We start from the raw sequence: 18,787 nt of genomic DNA, 5'->3' as shown, positions 1-18,787 counted from the left end.
ACACTTGCAAACTCTTCCACAGCTTTCTGTACTGGCAGAAAAAACTTCATTGATCACTGAGATAACTCTATCAATTTGATAAACCTAACACTCTTAAAATACAACCTTTTCCCCTCTCAAAGCACTATCATTTTTTAAAAAAAATGTTAATTTTGCAACTGGCTGTATTGGAAGTTGTACCTCTTGAAGATGTACTCACAAATTCCATCTATATTGTTGTGAATGTAATAAATTTTTGAAACATGCATTCCTTTTAATACAGTTAAATTCATCAATAATGTATAGTGTTTCAAAAGAAAGGTCTGATTATAAAATGTCATTTTGAATGTGGACTTCTGAATTCTTAAGGAGTGCTAACCAAAGCATGGTAAAATTGGGTCTATATTTTGTATCATGTTTAGATCACAAGGAGTGGCAGTGTGATCTCTTAATTAACAAGGGGACCAAGCATCAGGTATTCAAAAAAATTCATTGTCATGACTCCATACATGTAGATTATGTAGCATAATGTTTGGTGACATGAGGACCACAACCAGTGAAGAAGATCTTGCTCTTCCTGTGCTGATTCATCACCTAAGAGTGATTTTATTGGGATAGCCCCAGACTTGTCATTTGGAGGTTGGAGGGACATGCTCCCAGGACTTCCCATAGCCATCCAACAATTCTATTAAAGGGAATATCATGCACTTGCAAATGCAAACTACCTCAACAAATATCTTTTGCAATTCACAAATTTGTGTTTGAAGGTGAGCAAAATTATTCTTACTTTTAAGTAGTAACTTTGAAATGTGAGTTAACAAATGAAGTGTTAAAAATGTTCCCAATCATACAATATTTGGGTAATGAAAAATTTTGAAATCTACCTTTGGTTTATGAAAGACCCTGTATATTGCTCGAGTAAGGTCATTATGTCATCAGCATGTTTAGGAGTCTGGTAAGTACTTACAGAGTACTATACACTATCTATATTTACTACCTGGTTTCTTAGACTTTAAAATACAAGTTTTGTTATTGAGACATTGTTATTGAGGCAGTGTTGTGGAAATTGGATTACTTTATGAAGCTTTTTTTTTCTTTCACAGGCTTATCAACATTGAAAGTGGTGCACTCAATCCATTGAGCCAGTTGCTTGTTCTTGACCTCTCAAGCAATCTGCTACAGGAACTCAATGTTGACTTGTTTGTTCAACAAAGCAGTTTAGATGTGTTATATCTCTCCCACAACAGACTTGAAAGTCTTGAGATGGGTATCTTCAGTCCACTTATGAATTTACGTGTTCTTCACTTAGATCATAATAAAATAAAAGAGATCAATCCGGGGCTCTTTACTGGATTGGGTGGTCTAAAGAAGCTCTACCTGGAAAATAATGATGTAGAAGACGTATCATTTACATCTTTTGAAGAACTGACTAATCTCACTCATCTGTACCTGGCAAACAATGCATTCCCAGTGCTCAGTGTGTGTTCCCTGCGTGGTTTAGTGCAATTACAGTACCTGAGACTTTTTGGTGGGCTGCTGCAGTCTGACTGCAATCTTTGGAACCTGCACCGATGGACATCAGACCACGGAATTAACCTCCTGGCACCCTCCGTGACTGACTTGACGCAGACATGTAACATTACCGTGTGTCCAATGCCTGAAGAACTACACGAAACCTTCTTCGACTGGCAGTCCACTGTCGGTCTGACTCTCTTGATCGGAGTTCCCCTAGCAGTGATTGCAATTGCAGCAGCTGCCACAGTAGCTTGTTGCCGCAAAAGGAACTGTAAACGAACGGGACCGGCCCGCTACACCAGTCCTGATGCAGGTTACGACACGGTTGCAGAATCTAGCCGTAGTACAACAGAGACGGATGCCACAATTACTAGAACTATTGGGCCGAGGTACGGTCGTGAATTTTGTGGCAGTGGCAGTGTTTCTTATCCTGGACCAGCTGCAGGGGTGGCAGTGGCTGCATACAGCACTTCTGAGGATGAAGAGGAGGCTCTGCTTACCCACAGGCAGAGGCACCGGCCGCCACAGCACGCCTCCCTGAGGGTCCCCAGGCCTGGCGCAAGGCGAGTGCTGCCGAGGCCTGCCTCATTGCAGGTAACCAAACATTTTCTGTGTCTAGTCTCTGAGGTTGTTCTTGCCAAAATAAGAGTGCAGTATGCTGATGGAAGTAGAAAATGTTACACAGGTATATTTTGATAGAAAGCTACCAAATGGATACTTGAATATTTCCATGCCTGTGGGACATCTTTGTCCTTAAGTGAGTGTATTAGTAGTATTCTCAGTACAGAAAAAAAAAAAACAGTCCTACAGATGAAGACTGATGTGAGTACATGTTGACTACCGGGTGTGTCTAATGTTACTGGAACTTTTCAGGAGATCACAACATAGCATCCCTAGATGCAGCTTATCACCACTAGGCACTGAGCTAGCAGAATTGAAATGCTGGCATGGGGGACCTGGCAGTACCGTTAGTGCGAACAATTGAGTAGTGCAACTGCTGCAGAGTGAGTGGTGATGAGATGGACTCATGACAACAGTGTGGACAGAAAAGCAGGCATGAATCTTTCCAGGAGGACTATGCCATGAGAAGGTCGGAGGATTGTTTTACTTGCTCTGATGAATAGCTAATTGACAACAGCTACAGTGTGGGCAGAGGTTACAAGCAGTGTGTTCCCTTGAATAATTGGGAACACATTACTCGAAGTTGGGTTGAGATCTTGAACTGACGTGTGTCATTTACCTCTGACACCACATTATGGACAACAGAGACTGTAGTTGGGGCACAAATGATGGCGGTAGAGTGTAGGCTCATTGTGCGCACCTAATGTCACACATTCTCTGATGGCCAGTGAGCATTCAGTAGTTTTCTGAGTGCTCTGCTGTGAATGTCATAGTCACTGTGAGCATTAAATGTGATCTTAGCGAGTTATTTACTGAATTTCACTTGTTGTGAACAGCCAAGGCTGATGATGGTGGTAAGCAATGAATTCTATATAAACAAGTGACTGACATAATTTGCAGGATCCACACTTTTAGTGCAAAGCACCTGTGTAGGTGCACTGCAACCATCTCTTTGAACTGGCAATGCTGCAATCCCTGTCCATGCCTAGACCTGCACAGACTACAGTCATTTGCTAATGGGTCTATACTGTGGTGCAGCCAGAGTCAACTGGGCAACTGGGATACTGAGTGGCATTCTGTTTTTTTTTTTTTTCCTCTGAGTCACATGACACGATAGTGTCAATAAATGACTGGGTGGAAGGTCACAGACCTCAGTGATTTTTGAGACCTACACCTCTCCAACTCTTGGAATTATGATCATAGAATGAAGGATTTCACAACCTGATGACATAGCTGCTGGTAAAACTTTTGGAATGTAAAGTCGTGGTCCAAGAAACTCTTCTGTTCCTGACATTTCATCCAAGTCAGCAAGACTCAGCGGAGAAGCACCTCTGAGGATGTCCAGAGCAGACCTGGACGAAATGTCAGGAACAGAAGGGTTTCTTGGACCGTGACTTTACATTCCGAAAGGTTTATCTTGGAATTTGGTTTGATGGTTATTGGTTATGACGAAAGAACTGACTTGGTAATTGTTGAAGGAAGGCTGGGTGCTCACAAGTATGTGGAAAGAATGATAAACCATACTGTTATACCCTTAATGGCCGAGGTAGCCAGTGGCATATTACATCAGATAAAGCAAGATGACACAATGCAGTTCACACCAAAGACTGCTTAAAGGAATGTATGGATTCTTGACTGACCTGCCAGATCCCTTGGTTTGTCACCCATAGAGAATGCCTGTGAAGTGATAGTGAGATAGATGCTTTCGTATCAGCTTCTATTAAGAAATCTTCATGAACTGATGCAGCATGTGTTTAAGACATGACAAGGAATTCATGAAGATGACATTCAGAAAATGTCTGTTTCCATGCTACAGCACATACAATGTATTTGTGTCTATGGAGACCCTGTTACAGATGCTGATGGTGGACATGAGTTTCGAATGGAAGGGAAGTTTAATCATTTAATGTCCATCATATGATGACCATCTCCACAAAATTTGATAAATATTAGCCTTGTGCTTCACAGTGTAACACTTTCCATTTTCATCAGTGCCTTTTCACATGCAATTTAAATAGGTCTCAGATTAATTTAACTTTACAGAACTTCGACACAAGCTACTATTTAAAATATAGTTTGCTACTAAGCTTGTGTTAATATCACTCAAATATTGCTCTGGTTTGTCCAGACTTTTGAATGGACAATAAGATATGACACTCAATGGGACAAATTGTAATGAACCTAAAATAGTTTCTGTATATTGTGTGTGTGTGTGTGTGTGTGTGTGTGTGTGTGTGTGTGTGTGTGTACTCACAGTCCATAAACTGATATATTTATAATTTATAAGTTTCCTCAATACTCTTACTGGTTTGGGTTTCAATATGGAGACTGTTTTATTCATATGCATACTATTTTAATCAGTTTGGAGATAACGGCTACACAAAGAGGAGACTTTAGAGTGTCAGATGAGCACAATGAGAAAAAGAGTGCTAAACATATAAGCTTTCAGATAAAAAAGTTCTTCTTCTGAATAGAAAATGCACACACACCCACTCCACATTCATACAAGCACAACTCACTCACACATGGCCACTGTTTCTGGTTGCTTGGGCTGTGGGGCCATGTAACAAACATATCATCCACATAGCAGGAAGGCTTTAATGGTGCATTATTTAATGCTTGTTGCTCAGAATCTCTGCTATGCAGATGACACATTTGTTATACGGCCACACAGCATAGAGGAGCTTCACTGTTTCCACAATTTCTTAAATGAAATTCACCCAAAAATCAACTTTGCCTTGGGTTTTGAGAGTAAGGTCTCTCTCTCTCTCTCTCTCTCTCTCTCTCTCTCTCTCTCTTTCTCGATGTGTTGCTATATAAGGTGATTCATTGATCTCCTGAAAAGGCAGGATTTCCCCATTATGTACAAAGCTGGGTGCTATTCCAAGTGTTTGAGGACCTTGGCAGTAGTGACAATGAGAAGAGGAAAAGGAGGTGAAGGTCTGAATTGAAGTCTGTGTTAGGGTGGGCATTGGATTTAGGTAGTCTGTGCAGCTGTGGTAGCTACAATACTGTGGTGGTGCAATGGCTGGCACATTGACTGGTAAGCAGGAGACCTGGGTTCACACCCTGGCTGTGGCAAAAATTTTAATTCATTGCTTCAGCATCTATCATTATTGGAAATAATATTTTTGATAAACATTCCCTCTTCCTTGCTCTGTCAATTTTGATGTTTTCTAATGATGACCGCCCACCAGTAGCAACAGGGATAATTTAACCACTAATTCTTCTTCAGCTTAAGTGCAGGAAAAATCCCTGTCTGTGTGGTAAAATGGCCCACCAATACACACAATAAATCCTGAAGAATATCCCAGCAGAGGGGTCAAAATGTTGATCATACGGAAGACATATGGTGCAGCCTAATGACATTGAAATTTTACCTTCAATTGCTACGAAAGCCTGAAGACTTAATTTAGGCAGTTATTTTTACTTCATCATCTATAACTCAGGTTCTGTTGGATGCTTTGGAAAAATAGTAGTCAGAGCATTCAAAGCAAGGGGAAAAAATTCTGCATTCTTTGATCTTCAACATAGCTTTCAATAACACTGAATTTGGTCAATGAGCAAAATAGTGAACAAACATTGCAACAGAAAATGTATTATCACTCTTGACTGCAATCCATTCAATGACCAGCATTATGATCAGCTCCTTCATAACTCTGAGCATGTTTATGAATTTTAAAAGCCTTGACTGACAGCTGTGACATAGTGAAGTACTGAAGAAACCTGTAAGAAATTACAAAAGTCAGTTGTTTCATGCAAAATAAGTGAGACAAAATTTGATTCACTGTTCTCCTTTGTTGTTTTATTCATGAGTTTCTTTATACAGAAGCAGTCAAATCATTCTGTAGTAGATTTGACACTTCTGTAAATACAGAAGAATGTTATAAATAATGATTTAGCTTTTCATTAGAATCACTGAGAAGATGTAAGAGTTCAAAATAATTGTATTTGTTTAGCTTTTGCACGTTAGGGCATCCTGATAACCACTCATTGCTGTTGTAAAGTTGCCTATTGAAATACCAGGTGATCAAAAAGTCAGCATAAATTTGAAAACTTAATAAACTATGGAATGATGTAGATAGAGAGGTAAAAATTGACACACATGCTTAGAATGACATGGGGTTTTATGAGAACCCCCCCCCCCCCAAAAAAAAAAAAACAACAAAGTATTGCTAGACGCGTGAAAGATCTCCTGCGCGCGTTGTTTGGTGATGATCGTGTGCTCAGCCGCCACTTTCATCATGCTTGGCCTCCCAGGTCCCCAGACCTCGGTCCATGCAGTTATTGGCTTTGGGGTTACCTGAATTCGCAAATGTATCGTGATCAACCGACATCTCTAGGGATGCTGAAAGACAACATCTGACGCCAATGCCTCACCATAACTCCAGACATGCTTTACAGTGCTGTTCACAACATTATTCCTCGACTACAGCTCTTGTTGAGGAATGATGGTGGACACATTGAGTATTTCCTGTAAAGAACGTCATCTTTGCTTTGTCTTACTTTGTTATGCTAACTATTGCTATTCTGATCAGATGAAGCGCCATCTGTCAGACATTTTTGAACTTTTGTATTTTTTGGTTCTAATAAAACCCCATATCATTCCAAGCATGTGTGTAAATTTGTACCTCTCTATCTACATTATGCCGTGATTTATTCAGTTTTCAAATTTATACTGACTTTTTGATCACCCTGTATGTTGTGCCAGATTGCTAGTTACAATGCATGATTCAGTTGTAGGTTTACACAGTTGTATTATGTTCTCCTTTTCTTGGAAACTGGTGCATCAAAGTTGTGTAGCCGAGTCCCACATTCATACTGACATTGCCTTGCTTTGATTTCCATAATTTTGACACTCACTGGTGCAATATGCAGTCAGTTTGATTGCATAGATTTGATGGTTATTATAAACTGTTAAGACTGTTATGACATAGAGATAATGTAAAACTATGTAGCACTTATGTAATTACTCATTTTCCTTGAGCACAAGTACCTTTTCCACAAATGAAATTAAAAGTTTTAGTTCTTCAACCTCACACTAAGGCCTACAGCTGCCTTTCTACATGACCTGTTGGCCGGGGGTAGAGTGTAGCCACATTTCCTGGAACTCCAGCTGACATTTGTATGACCCATTAGAGAAGATTGGTTTTTGCTTGAATCATAGTGTGTAGTGAGCACAAATTTAAGAAGTTTGCATAGAATTCTTAAAAATCAGCAGTGCTAATCCCAAAATATTCTATAATATTGCATTTTTCATTCCCTTAAAGGAATGGTTTTAAACTTTAATGTTTTCATTAGCCATTAGTTTCATGTTGTTTTCAGTTTATGCTTGGTAAGTGGTGCTTACCTTGCATCCATTGAATACATGCCACTGATTAATGCGTACTCTTGACTCATTATGCATCCATGAAGGTTCTCCTCCTTGAAGGGATCAATAGAACTGGATTGATGGATGGATTAATTAACTAACTAAAATTTGTTGGAAACTTTAATCTTTTCCAACAGATTCTGTAACTGAAGCTGTCATGCTCTGTTAACTAATATCCAATATAGTTTTGAGAAGTACTAGTGAAGTATTTGTGTCTCATACTAAATGACTGATAATTAGATAGGTTAAGTTAAAACTAATTATGTGTTCACAAGAAGTTGAGACAAACTCTATTCTCTTGTAAGATATTGTGTTTCATTAGACAATATATAAAAATTATTCAATAAATAATTTTGGTTACTCTGTGTACCTGGTCTTCAAAGCATAAATTAAAACTATGTTATAATATTGTCACTCTTTTACAGTTTTGGAAAATTAACCATATTTAGAAATCATTTGTTAATAAGCTTTCAGTGATAAAATATTTTCAGCTGTCGCACAAAATTTTAGTTCCAAAATTGACAAGTGTAGAACTTGTCGCAGATTCACAGGGTACAGGTGCCAGCATAATTTTCATGTAGAATGTTCTGCAACCTATATAAACTTCTTTTCCTAGTCAGTTTTAGAAATGCAGTAAAAGTGACAAATATGGAGGAAAGAACAGTTAATTAAACAATGATTCACAATTCACACAGGAAGGGTTAAAATAACTGTGAGCTGCAGTTTGCAACAGGACTACTTTGATTATATCAGAAACCTTGGAGTACTGTCAAGCTTTCCACATAAGTGAAAAAGATCCAGGAGACAGTTATAATCTAACAATGCCAGTCTGGATGCCTCCAATAGCATCAGCACTGGGCAAACATTAGAACTGGAACAAAATTCTTTGGGTGATCTCCAGGTAATTAATATATTTAAGCAAAGGCCAGACCTCTCCAATATTACCTGTAATTTTTTCTCTTGTGGGACAATAAAAAGAAATATCACTTATTACATAGACAGGTGTGCAGGTAACAGTTTGGGTCACTACAGTTATGTGATTTTGGGATGAAATTGATCGTATACTGAGACCATGGCTCACACTAATGTAATTATCATTTATATTTAGAGCACATGGAAGATGAAGCTGTGTGGCCACATGTTATTGTGAAACTTGGAGAGTTACTGAACAGAGGAATGTTCACGTACAGGAGTAGTAACTGATGCATAGCGAGTTAATCAATCATATCATAATATATAGCATGATTTGCTCCTGCTAAAAAACAGAAAACATTGTATCCTACTGATTTCCAGTGTTTCCACAGGGAATAAATTCCTGAACAGCAGAGCAGCAGAGTGAATATATTTTTAAAAGAATTAACAAAACACTGAAGCTGCTGCAATAACTGTGATGTGAAAGAACACTTTTTCGGTATATTCCTCACCTGTCGAAGCATGAGAAACCTCTCAAACAAATGATTAAGCTATGAGTATTAATAAAGTAAAATAAAGGGAGCAGAAAATTAGGGGATGCGACTGCATATCAGAATATCACTTGGAAACCAATGAAAACAGTCAGATAAATTTTGATATGTCACACACCTGTAATTGGTTAAGACTTTTCAAAATATTGCACACTTTGTTGCAAAGGAAAGGAGGAATGAATATATGTACGAAACTGTAAGGTCAGTCCAAACCTTGTAGGTTTATTGAATGTTATTGACTAGATCTTTTAAAACCTTGCCATATTAGCAGATCTCAAAGAACACAGACTAAGAATGCTGCCAATTTAAAAATTGTGTAAATATAAAATGTATCTCTTCTTAAATGTATTTCTTAAGCATGTTGGGTCATGGTTTACCAAAAAAAAATGGGAGTTAATGTACACAGAAACAGAGCCAAGTGATACATTTTCTTTCATTCATTTGCACTCTATGTTTGATAAATTTAAACATGAAAAATAACTTTCAGAGATGTGGAACCATTTAGTTATATAATAACAATCAGAAACGGCAACTGCATGCTACTTCTATAAGGTATATTAACAACCAATTGTGAATGTGCTTATGCATGATTATGGGAATTACTTGCATACAGGTGAAAAACAGCTGTTTCAAAAAGGGCCACTGGTCTTTACTATACACTACTCTGTTGCTGTTTTCATCCTCTTCTTGATAATAAGTAGTTATGAAATTTTGTTGATAACAGTAGTATATTTACAATCTGCTTTCTGCAAGCCACCTTACAATGTGTGGCAGAGGGACTTTAACCTAGTTCACACCCTAAGAAAACACAAGCAAATGAGTATCAGCAAACAATTATTCTCTTTTGCATAATGACAACACAAATGTGAGTAAACTGCATTTGGTCATGTTTGCTTCATATTTGCTGATGTACGTTCATGTTCCACATGTTGTTGGTCTTCTAGCAAACCATCAAAAGAAGTTTGCATCCTCTACATTCTCAGGAAAAAAAATGTAATTGGTAGAAAATTGCTGAAGCACTCTAAGGTCCAACCGGGTAGATGAAAAACATGAAAAATTCATTAGATGCTTTAATCACATGGGAAAGGCATTAAGTACAAGCTTTGTATTAATTTTTTTAAAGGGGAACACAGTAAATTTCCTTGGAAGTATGCAAGTGTGAATATGTATCTATAATGCTGATTATAATTAAAAACATATGAAAGACCTGACCATTTTTTTGCTTACATTCATGGTAGCTGTAATTTTATGACTGATGTGTTAATGTTATTTTATAGATTTTTGATGAACTGTTTGCCCAGGATTATGCCATCTGTCCTTTGAGACTCTGTAGCCAATTGGATCAAGTAGCCTACATAACAAATTGTGGATGTATTCCACATTTCACTAACCATATTTGATGAGATGGGAGGGGGGGGGGGGGGACAACAACTTCAGCCCAATCACACACCTTGTCTGGTATTGCATACACTCATATTTTGTTCATTAGGCAACAGTGCAGAAATGTATCGAAAGCTTTTCAGAAGTCAGGCACAACGGTATCAACTTGGATGCTGGTATCTGCTGCTTTCTGGTTATTGTGAACAAATGGAGCGAGATGGATCTCACATTATCATTGTTTTTGGAACCCATGTTGATTCACACAGAAGAGATAATCGATCTCCAGAAACACTGTAATACTATATGTGAGCATAAAACATGCCCAGATTCTACAACAGACTGAGATATAGCCCTATAGTCTTGTGCGTTTGTTAGGTGGCCATTCATGAAAATGGGAATAGTGATTAGAAAAAAATCACTAGGTATGCTTTTCTCCTCCAGCAACCTACTGCTGCTAGAAGGGGAACAATTTCTTTTACTTCTTTTTGTTTCCCCACCTTAAATTAACCTTGAAAGGAATACGCTTTGCAGACATTGTGCGTGATTAGAATGCTTTGAGCGATTCTACAAGAAGAGCTAGCTGACAGTTTCTGACTGCTTTGCAATCAAGCTCAGAAGTGAACTGCAGCTAATAGTGATTGCTGTTAAGGATAATATATTTTTTATTTTATTTTTTTTTAAACTCATGTTTCCTTTATTTTCTGAGACCATTCGCCTGACTTTCCTGGTGCACCTAGTATTATTACAATTCTTATGACCCTGTGGGCATTCCTATCATTTATGAGTGAGACAAGTTCTGGAATGTTTTTATAGACATTCCAGCAGTTAACTGATACTGTATTAAGATTTTCTTTTTCTGATCTGCCACAGTGAACACTACTCTCTTTAATGGGGACAGTTTTCTTCCATGACTGAAACTCAAGTGTACCTTATCAGGCCTGTGGAGGGATTTCTCTATCCTAAAAGGCCAAGATGTGCATGCCACATATCCTCCACTATCCTAGTAGCCACCTCCTGCATGTACTGCATGCCTGATATATTCATGGGGGTTGTACAATTCTCTGCCCTGTAGCAGAGGTCAAGAAATCCACATAAAGATAGTCAGTGAATTCTTTGGGCATTTTGTATAAGCTTATGGCTTGGTTCCAAACCCTAGGACCATGATCAGTTCTAGGATCGATGCTGCAAAACATTAAGAGGCTGGCTATTTTCACCAAAGCTTCAGTCAGTAGCCAAAGCTTCAGTCGGACACCTGTAGGAACTAAGGATGGTCTCTGAGCCCAGACAAAAGGCATCATTCATGCCAACATGAGCCTCGATTTGCAGCTGGGTGCACCAGCTCAGTCACTGTTGGCAGTCTCTCTCCACGTCTTGGATGTGACATTACATCCTCCTTCCCCACCCCCGCCAAATGCAAGTAGAATGGATACTGGCCTTTTTTCACAACCTACCTGCTATTTCCCTGGAGCTCCAAATCATAAGCAGTCCCACCCTCTAGTGGCTATCTACATACTGGAAAAGTTACAACAGTTTAATATATAATTTTATTGTTAGCCAGAATTTCCAGCTCCAAGTCTAATTGTATTCTCGTAACCATACCAAATACAGCCCAATTGGTAACTCAAAAGGCTGACACTAAATGGAACACAATGTGCTAACTTCTTTGAGGTCCACCTGATGTAAAGTTAATGTGGAGCCTAACACATACATACATTAATCAAGAAGCTCAAGTCAGCAGGATTTACGTTTAGGTACCTCTCTTAATATGTTGACTTGAAGACAATAATACTGTCTTCTTTTGCATACATTCAATCCTATTTGCCTTATGCAGTTATTTTCTTGAGCAATGTAGTTTAACTACAGAAAAGTATTAATAGTCTCCATATATATTGTTCAGTCTGTGATTCTGTATTCTAGTGAATATGTTTTAACAATCTCCTATCAGAAGAAAGCAAGAAAAATGGGGAATCTACTAAGTATCAAAATAAAAACATTGCTGTTTATGGAATCTGCATCTACATATGTAATATGCAAACCACTGTGAAGTGCATGGTGGAGAGTACTTAGCATTGTATCACATTTTAGTGCTGCTTCTTATTCCAGTTGCGTATGGAGCACAAAAAGGAGGACTGTTGAAATGCTTCTGTGAACACTTTAATTGGGTCCTGTGGGAGTAATACATATGGGGATGAAGAATATTCCTAGATTCTTCACTTAACAATGGTTCTTGAAACTTTGTAAGAATTCTTTCAACAAATAACTGGCATCTTTTCTTCAAGTCTCTGCTGATACAGGTTTTACAGCATTTCTATGATACTCTCCCATGAGTCAAACAAACATGTGACCCCTTGTGGTGCCATTATTTGTATACATTTAATACCTTCTGCTAATTCTATCTGGTATGGTTTCCACAAATGTGAGCAACATTTTAAGATGGGTCCCACAAGTGTTTTGTAAGCTGTCTCCTTTACAGACTGATTGCATCAGAAGGTGAAAAACCTTGCTCTATGCACAAAAAAACTGAAATTTCAAGGAAAAAGTGATGGCTGCTTAGAGTGTTCTTAGGCATGAAATGAATTAACTTGACAAGGCAAATGATACCCAGTCCCATGTTGACACTAGCAGCGAGACAAATTATCTTAAATTCAAATCATTGTCCACTATGTTCAGTGAGTTCTTCTTAACATTAGCTGCAAATATAAGGAAGAGAAAATGGATGTTTGGAAGCAGATACATTAGATTTACTTAGACAATCATTGCATACTCCAGCAGCAGATGTCAGTTTTCCCAAATGAAATGTTAAGATTTTGCAAAAATCATTAAGTTACTGAAACATTGTAACTCTTCTGATTATAATGGTACTTTAATCAAATTACAAAAATCTTGTTTTGATTTGATAGGACCCCCTCTCTCCCCCTCCTTGAGTTTATAAACAATCGAAGAGTCAAGGTGTGTTTTGTGAAATGCAGTGTGCAGTAGCAGCTTTCATTTATAAAAGTGCAGACAGATACGTGATCTTTAACTATAGATCAATCTCCCACCATCCTGTGTGCTCAAAATTTCTCGAGAAATTAGTTTATCACAAAATATTGATCCGTCAATCTGACAACTCTTCAGTAACAATTCACTTTCGCTTTTGAAAAGGGTTCTCTCCACAGGCAGTATTAAAATGTACACAGTTCTGGTAGAGTGAACTGAGGAAACTTGATCTGTTCACATGTTATGTGACCTGAACAAGAACTTCAACCATGAAGACCATAAAATATTAATAGCTAAATTAAAATGGTATGGTAGGGCATTAGTCATATCTTACACATGGAAATCAGGTCACATTAATATATAATACTATAGCGATGAAACTAAATGAAGAATGTTGTACATTCTTTTGCTTAGTACTGCCCTGTGACATAATTTTCTGGAGCAATACTGCTGACAGGGGAAAAAGCCATTATTTGTTCCACAGAAGCATGCATTAAAAATATGGGTGATAACAAACATCTTGTAGAACCATCTTTAGGTATCTTGAAATTCTTACACTTATGTGTCAATGTAATTACTCCCAAAATTGTGTTTGTGGTTAACAACAAGAGTAAATTTAGAATGAAATATGAATTTCACAACCACTGTACTGAAAGTAAAAACAATTTCCAGACAGGCCATACACTGTTATCTATAGTTCAGAATGGAGTTAGACATAATCATCTTGTGTTGATGCAGTTCTTCTTGGAGTTGTATATTCTGGTGTAAAAGTTTGTAAAAGGTTGCCAATAGGTTAAGGCAGAAAACTGAAAATCCTCAGATAATCAAAAACATGGTTAAAGAGTGTCTTATTGCCCAGTCTTATAATTTGATGGTATGTCTAGAATTGAAGACTTAAATTCCATGTAGCTCTAGTGTTGATATTAAACAGTTTCTTAGCTTATTCAGTATATGGACAACTAAAAATGAGTAAAGTTGCATAAATGCTTAGTATGAAGTAGCTAAAAGCAGCAGCTGAGAAGTTTAAGTGTATGAGCAGTGGATTTTTTTCAAAGTAGCTTCTTTTCTCCTGGCATACATGTGTAAAATAATCTAGAAGTAATTCCCATAATTCAGCACAAAAAAAGTAGCACCAGACTTAATATGTTGTTGCTATACTCAAGATAAGCTGCCTGCAGTGGCTGCTTTTATCTCTTATTATGCAGCTTGATTTGTTCCACATTCTTGAAGGCTATCTTTCATTATGGGTTATGTGGAAGATGATTTATGAATAAGTGAAACAATATTAAATTAAGCCTGTATGAGCATAACTAGCATACAGCAATTTACCATAGTTAATTACTAATACAATCTACAATGTTAATATCTGACTGCCACTTCAGTTTGTTAATGCATACTTAGACTTGAGCCACATTCCTCAATGTTCTACTTCAGAGTGGGAATTAAAGAACATGATGAATTAATGAACTTTTGGATAGGTCTTAAGATTCTGTGATTGAGGAGGAAGCGAAGATAAAACACGAAATGTTAGTTGAAGGTGAAATTGTCGTGGCTACAAAATATATACGGTTGCACTCACACACAATACATACTCTAAAAACTATACTATTGTGAAAATCCTGGGAGGAAATATTAGTTTCAAAGAGTTAAAAAATTACTTAAAAATAAAGGAAAAATTGATCTTTTTTCCAGCTGTATCACAGAGAGATTGCCATAATCAGTCATTTTATCTGTAAGAGAGAAAAAACAAATAACAAGATAAAGGGAGGTACATACATTTGGGGAAACAGAACTTGCTGCAGTGCCTGTATCAGCAGGGATTTGAGGCACAGAAGAGACTTGTCAGAACTGAAATTCTGAAGAGTTAATGATTAACTACTGCAGTGTACTTTAGCTACTGGGGGTGTACTGTGAGTCGTGGCTTTTAGTCCATTGTCACTTCCAGGCCCTGTCTTTTTTCTACTCTATGTCCGTGTGTGTGTGTGTGTGTGTGTGTGTGTGTGTGTGTGTGTGTGTGTGTGTGTGTGTGCTCTTGAATCTCATATATTTTGACATTAATTTTATTTTTTACGTATTATTTTATATCAAACATTGTTTCTTTTTTATTATTGTTTTTCTTTGTTCTTTTCTTTTTCTTTGTTCTTTTTTAAACTAGATGGGCCCCATCCCACCTGCGAATACATGAACTTCAAGGACTTGTCTCCTTGGGAGTTAATTCAAGTAGGTAGGCTTCTATCTTTGACTTTTATTGATATAGACAGTTTGTGAGGTATGATAACTTTGTTCTAACCTAAATATTGTAGTGCTATTGGCAAATATCAGGCTTTGATACTTGTAGAGTGATTTATGTTGGTGAAAAATTCAAAATTAATTCTAAATAATATACAAGTAAAGGCATTATCAACCCATAGATTGGTTTGTGAACAATAGCTGTTGACTAGGTTTCACTGGGAAATTTTTCCAACTTCGGATTTGATCCATTTAATCATTTTTAGAGGACAGAGGAATTAACAGTTTAACTGTGGTGGAACATGGCATTTTTCACATACATAACACATGGTGAAGGTGAAAGTCAGATTTAGTGCCAAGGAAAAAAAATCTAATGCCAACTAGGAATGGAATCTTAAAACTTTGACTCTGAGGCCTATGGCAAAAAGGAAACAGAGGAACAAAGAAAACTGAAGTTTTATTCAATAAGAATAATTCCCTTTGCATACCCTAACCTCTGTGGCTGATTACATCAACTTCTCTCTTCCACACATTGCTTTGATTGGTATGTCATTTTGAAATCAAGTTTTATTATTGTTGTCATTGTGGTATTCTGTCCAAAGACTGATTTGGTGCCACTCTCATGCTAGCCTATCTTGTGCAAGTCTCTTGCATCTCTGCATAACCACTGTATCATATATCCATGGGAATGTGTGTCCTGTGCTCAAGCATTAGCTTTCCTCTGCAGTTTTCACCCTCAAACTTCCCTCCATTACCAAATTAACTATTCCTTGATGCAGAAGAGTGTATCCTCCCTCTTTTTTAATCCTGGCATGTTCATTTCTCCTCAGTAAGATTCGTCTCGTCTACATAAGTTATCTTATCTACCAATCTCATCTTTGGCATTGTTCTGTAGCCCCACATTTCAAAAGCTTCTTGTCTTTACTGTTCATCAGTTTCATTTTACCTTGGTAACACTATATTCCACACAGAACAGAGCCATTTTTTATACTAACATGCTCATTGAAACCAACAGTGTACTTCTCACTGACCAAAGGTCCTGAATGTGGCAAGAAGTAAGGTTTCACAGAACGAACAAACAAACAAACACTGTCTGAACAGGCCTTGAAGGCCCAACGATACCGACAGTCTGCCATGTCATCCTCAGTGCTTAAACGTCACTGGATGCGGATACCGAGGGGCATGTGGTCAGCACACCACTCTCCTGGCTGTTGCCAGTTTTTGTGACTGGTGCCACTACTTCTCAATCAAATAGCCCCTCAATTGGTCTCACAAGGACTGAGTGCACTCTGCTTGCCAAAAGTACGTGGCAGACCTTGACAGTGACCTAGCCGAGTGCTAGTCAAGCCCAATAGCACTTAACTTTGGTGATCTGATGGAAACCGATGTTACACTGTGGCAACATCATTGGCTTCAGAGTACAAGTAAAGGAAAGAATCCAAAACATGTTAATTTGTAAGTACATCACATAAAAAATATTTTGTGCCATAACAAACTTATGTTGCATTCATGATCCAACAAAAATCTCAGGAACTTCTTTAGGGATTTTGATCTGGTTTTCAGTAATAGGTAGAGTGATTCACGAGGAAGGTTTATGTATATGATTCATGAATATTTCATACTAATTGGCTGAGCTACAATGAACTGAATGCCTCTGCCACTGTGAAAACCGTGCCTTGCCATCTAATGGTAATAGGCATAAGGACACCCGACTAAAGTGCCATGCCAGCACTAGCATTGCATGTCCTGTACAAATTGCTCATTCTGCATACAAACTTTCCCTGACACACTATGCCTACGACATGTAGAGCATCTGTAATATTTCAGAATAAAGTAGTACTGGTGACTGATGCGGGATTGCACTTTTGTTGTTTGGGGCAAGGTTCTGATATCCTATAAAATTTCCACAGAACAGTTCGACTATTGTGTTAACAACAATAGCCCAATGGCTGGCTGTACGATTTTCTTCTATGGAGACTTCCATCAACTCTTTTACCAGTAATCAAAACAGGGATGAGGGAACACAAAGTAAACCCATCTGAAATTGCTAATTAGCAGAGTACATTAATTTAACTCCACAATTAATGTAATTAATAAAAAAATTATAGTAGGAAATGTAAAATTACACAAAAATATAAACTTAAAGCTAAAAAATTCTCAAAAGTCTTGGAATTCCTGAGACCGATGTCTTTCCTATATTGATTCAATAACAGGCAAAAATTGCTGAGATTCTTGATTCCTGTGATAGATGAACTATCTATATTCATGATCAAGTTTGTACAGAACCCTTTTTTTTCCCCTCCCCTGAAAAACTTTCCTTGCTATTGCTTTTTTTTTATAAGAGGTGGAGCCGCTCCACGCCAACACCGGCATGATGGCCAACACAAAAAGTCTACTGCCATCTCTGCATAAGGGTTAGTATTCACTAAAGTGAGGTGTCGCAGGATGTGGGTACTGCGATGTTTGCGTACGTCTGGTTAGGGTTAACCATTAATATGTGCTCATCTGGAGATAGATTGGTCGAAATCGGACGAAGGGTAGTGGTTTGAAGGGCAGAGGAAAAAAGTGCCAAGGCAAGAGCCAAGGGAAAAAAACCTCTGTGATAGTTAGATCGGGTGGTAAGAGCAGTAGCGGTTGTCTTGCTGCCTGCGATAGGTCGTGCAAGCATAGGCTTTGTTAGTAGTAGGTATCATGCATGTTGATACCTTGACGTTGTGCGTTTGTGCTGCTCGGCGGCTGGTGCTGGGTGCTGGTACAGAGTCCTCATTCAGCGTCAGCAACCTGCAACAGTTAGGTTTGTTATCGATCTTGTGTCCAATAGGTCATATACCGGAAGCAGAGTGTGAGGGAATGTTGGCAGATTGTTTGTGCGTCTGTGGGCGAGCTCGTCGGTGTCCCTACTGTGGCCTGTTGGTTGGCTCTAATAGCAGCTGGTAGTTGCCAGTCAGTGTTGCTGATATGCAGGGGCTTACCGACGTTTGTCGCTGTTTGTGTATGTTAGTTTACCATAGGTGGCTATGCCCTAGCTAGCAGTGTCTTTGGCCGCTTGTGCTTCCACCTCTGGTTGTGATCGTAGTTTCCCAGAGTGAGGATGAAAGGATTGTTTGAGTGTCTCAAGTTCCTGTATAGTCGTGTGGCGTGTTTTTTGAATACTTCCTTGAGGGTATCAAGGCGGTATTCATGGTGAAGATCAACGGTGCGTGTGTAGCGTGGAGCGTTGCTAATGATTCGTAGCACCTTGTTCTGTATG

The 18,787-nt window shown here is 38.2% G+C and overlaps 1 protein-coding gene across 1 annotated transcript in view; it reads left to right on the top strand.

Moving 5' to 3' along the window:
- LOC126175568 (leucine-rich repeat-containing protein 15-like) overlaps window positions 1–18,787 on the top strand; it is a 56,270-nt gene that overhangs the window by 31,563 nt on the left and 5,920 nt on the right. The window contains exon 3 of the mRNA XM_049922426.1: window positions 1,083–2,088. Within this exon, the coding sequence (XP_049778383.1) occupies window positions 1,083–2,088 (1,006 nt within the window). The remainder of the gene's footprint in view (window positions 1–1,082; window positions 2,089–18,787) is intronic.

This window comes from Schistocerca cancellata, chromosome 3 (genome assembly GCF_023864275.1).
Source record: "Schistocerca cancellata isolate TAMUIC-IGC-003103 chromosome 3, iqSchCanc2.1, whole genome shotgun sequence".
Classification (NCBI taxonomy): Eukaryota; Metazoa; Arthropoda; class Insecta; order Orthoptera; family Acrididae; genus Schistocerca; species Schistocerca cancellata.
The sequence above is the reverse complement of the archived record's forward strand: the minus strand, read 5'-3'. Positions and strand labels throughout refer to the sequence as shown.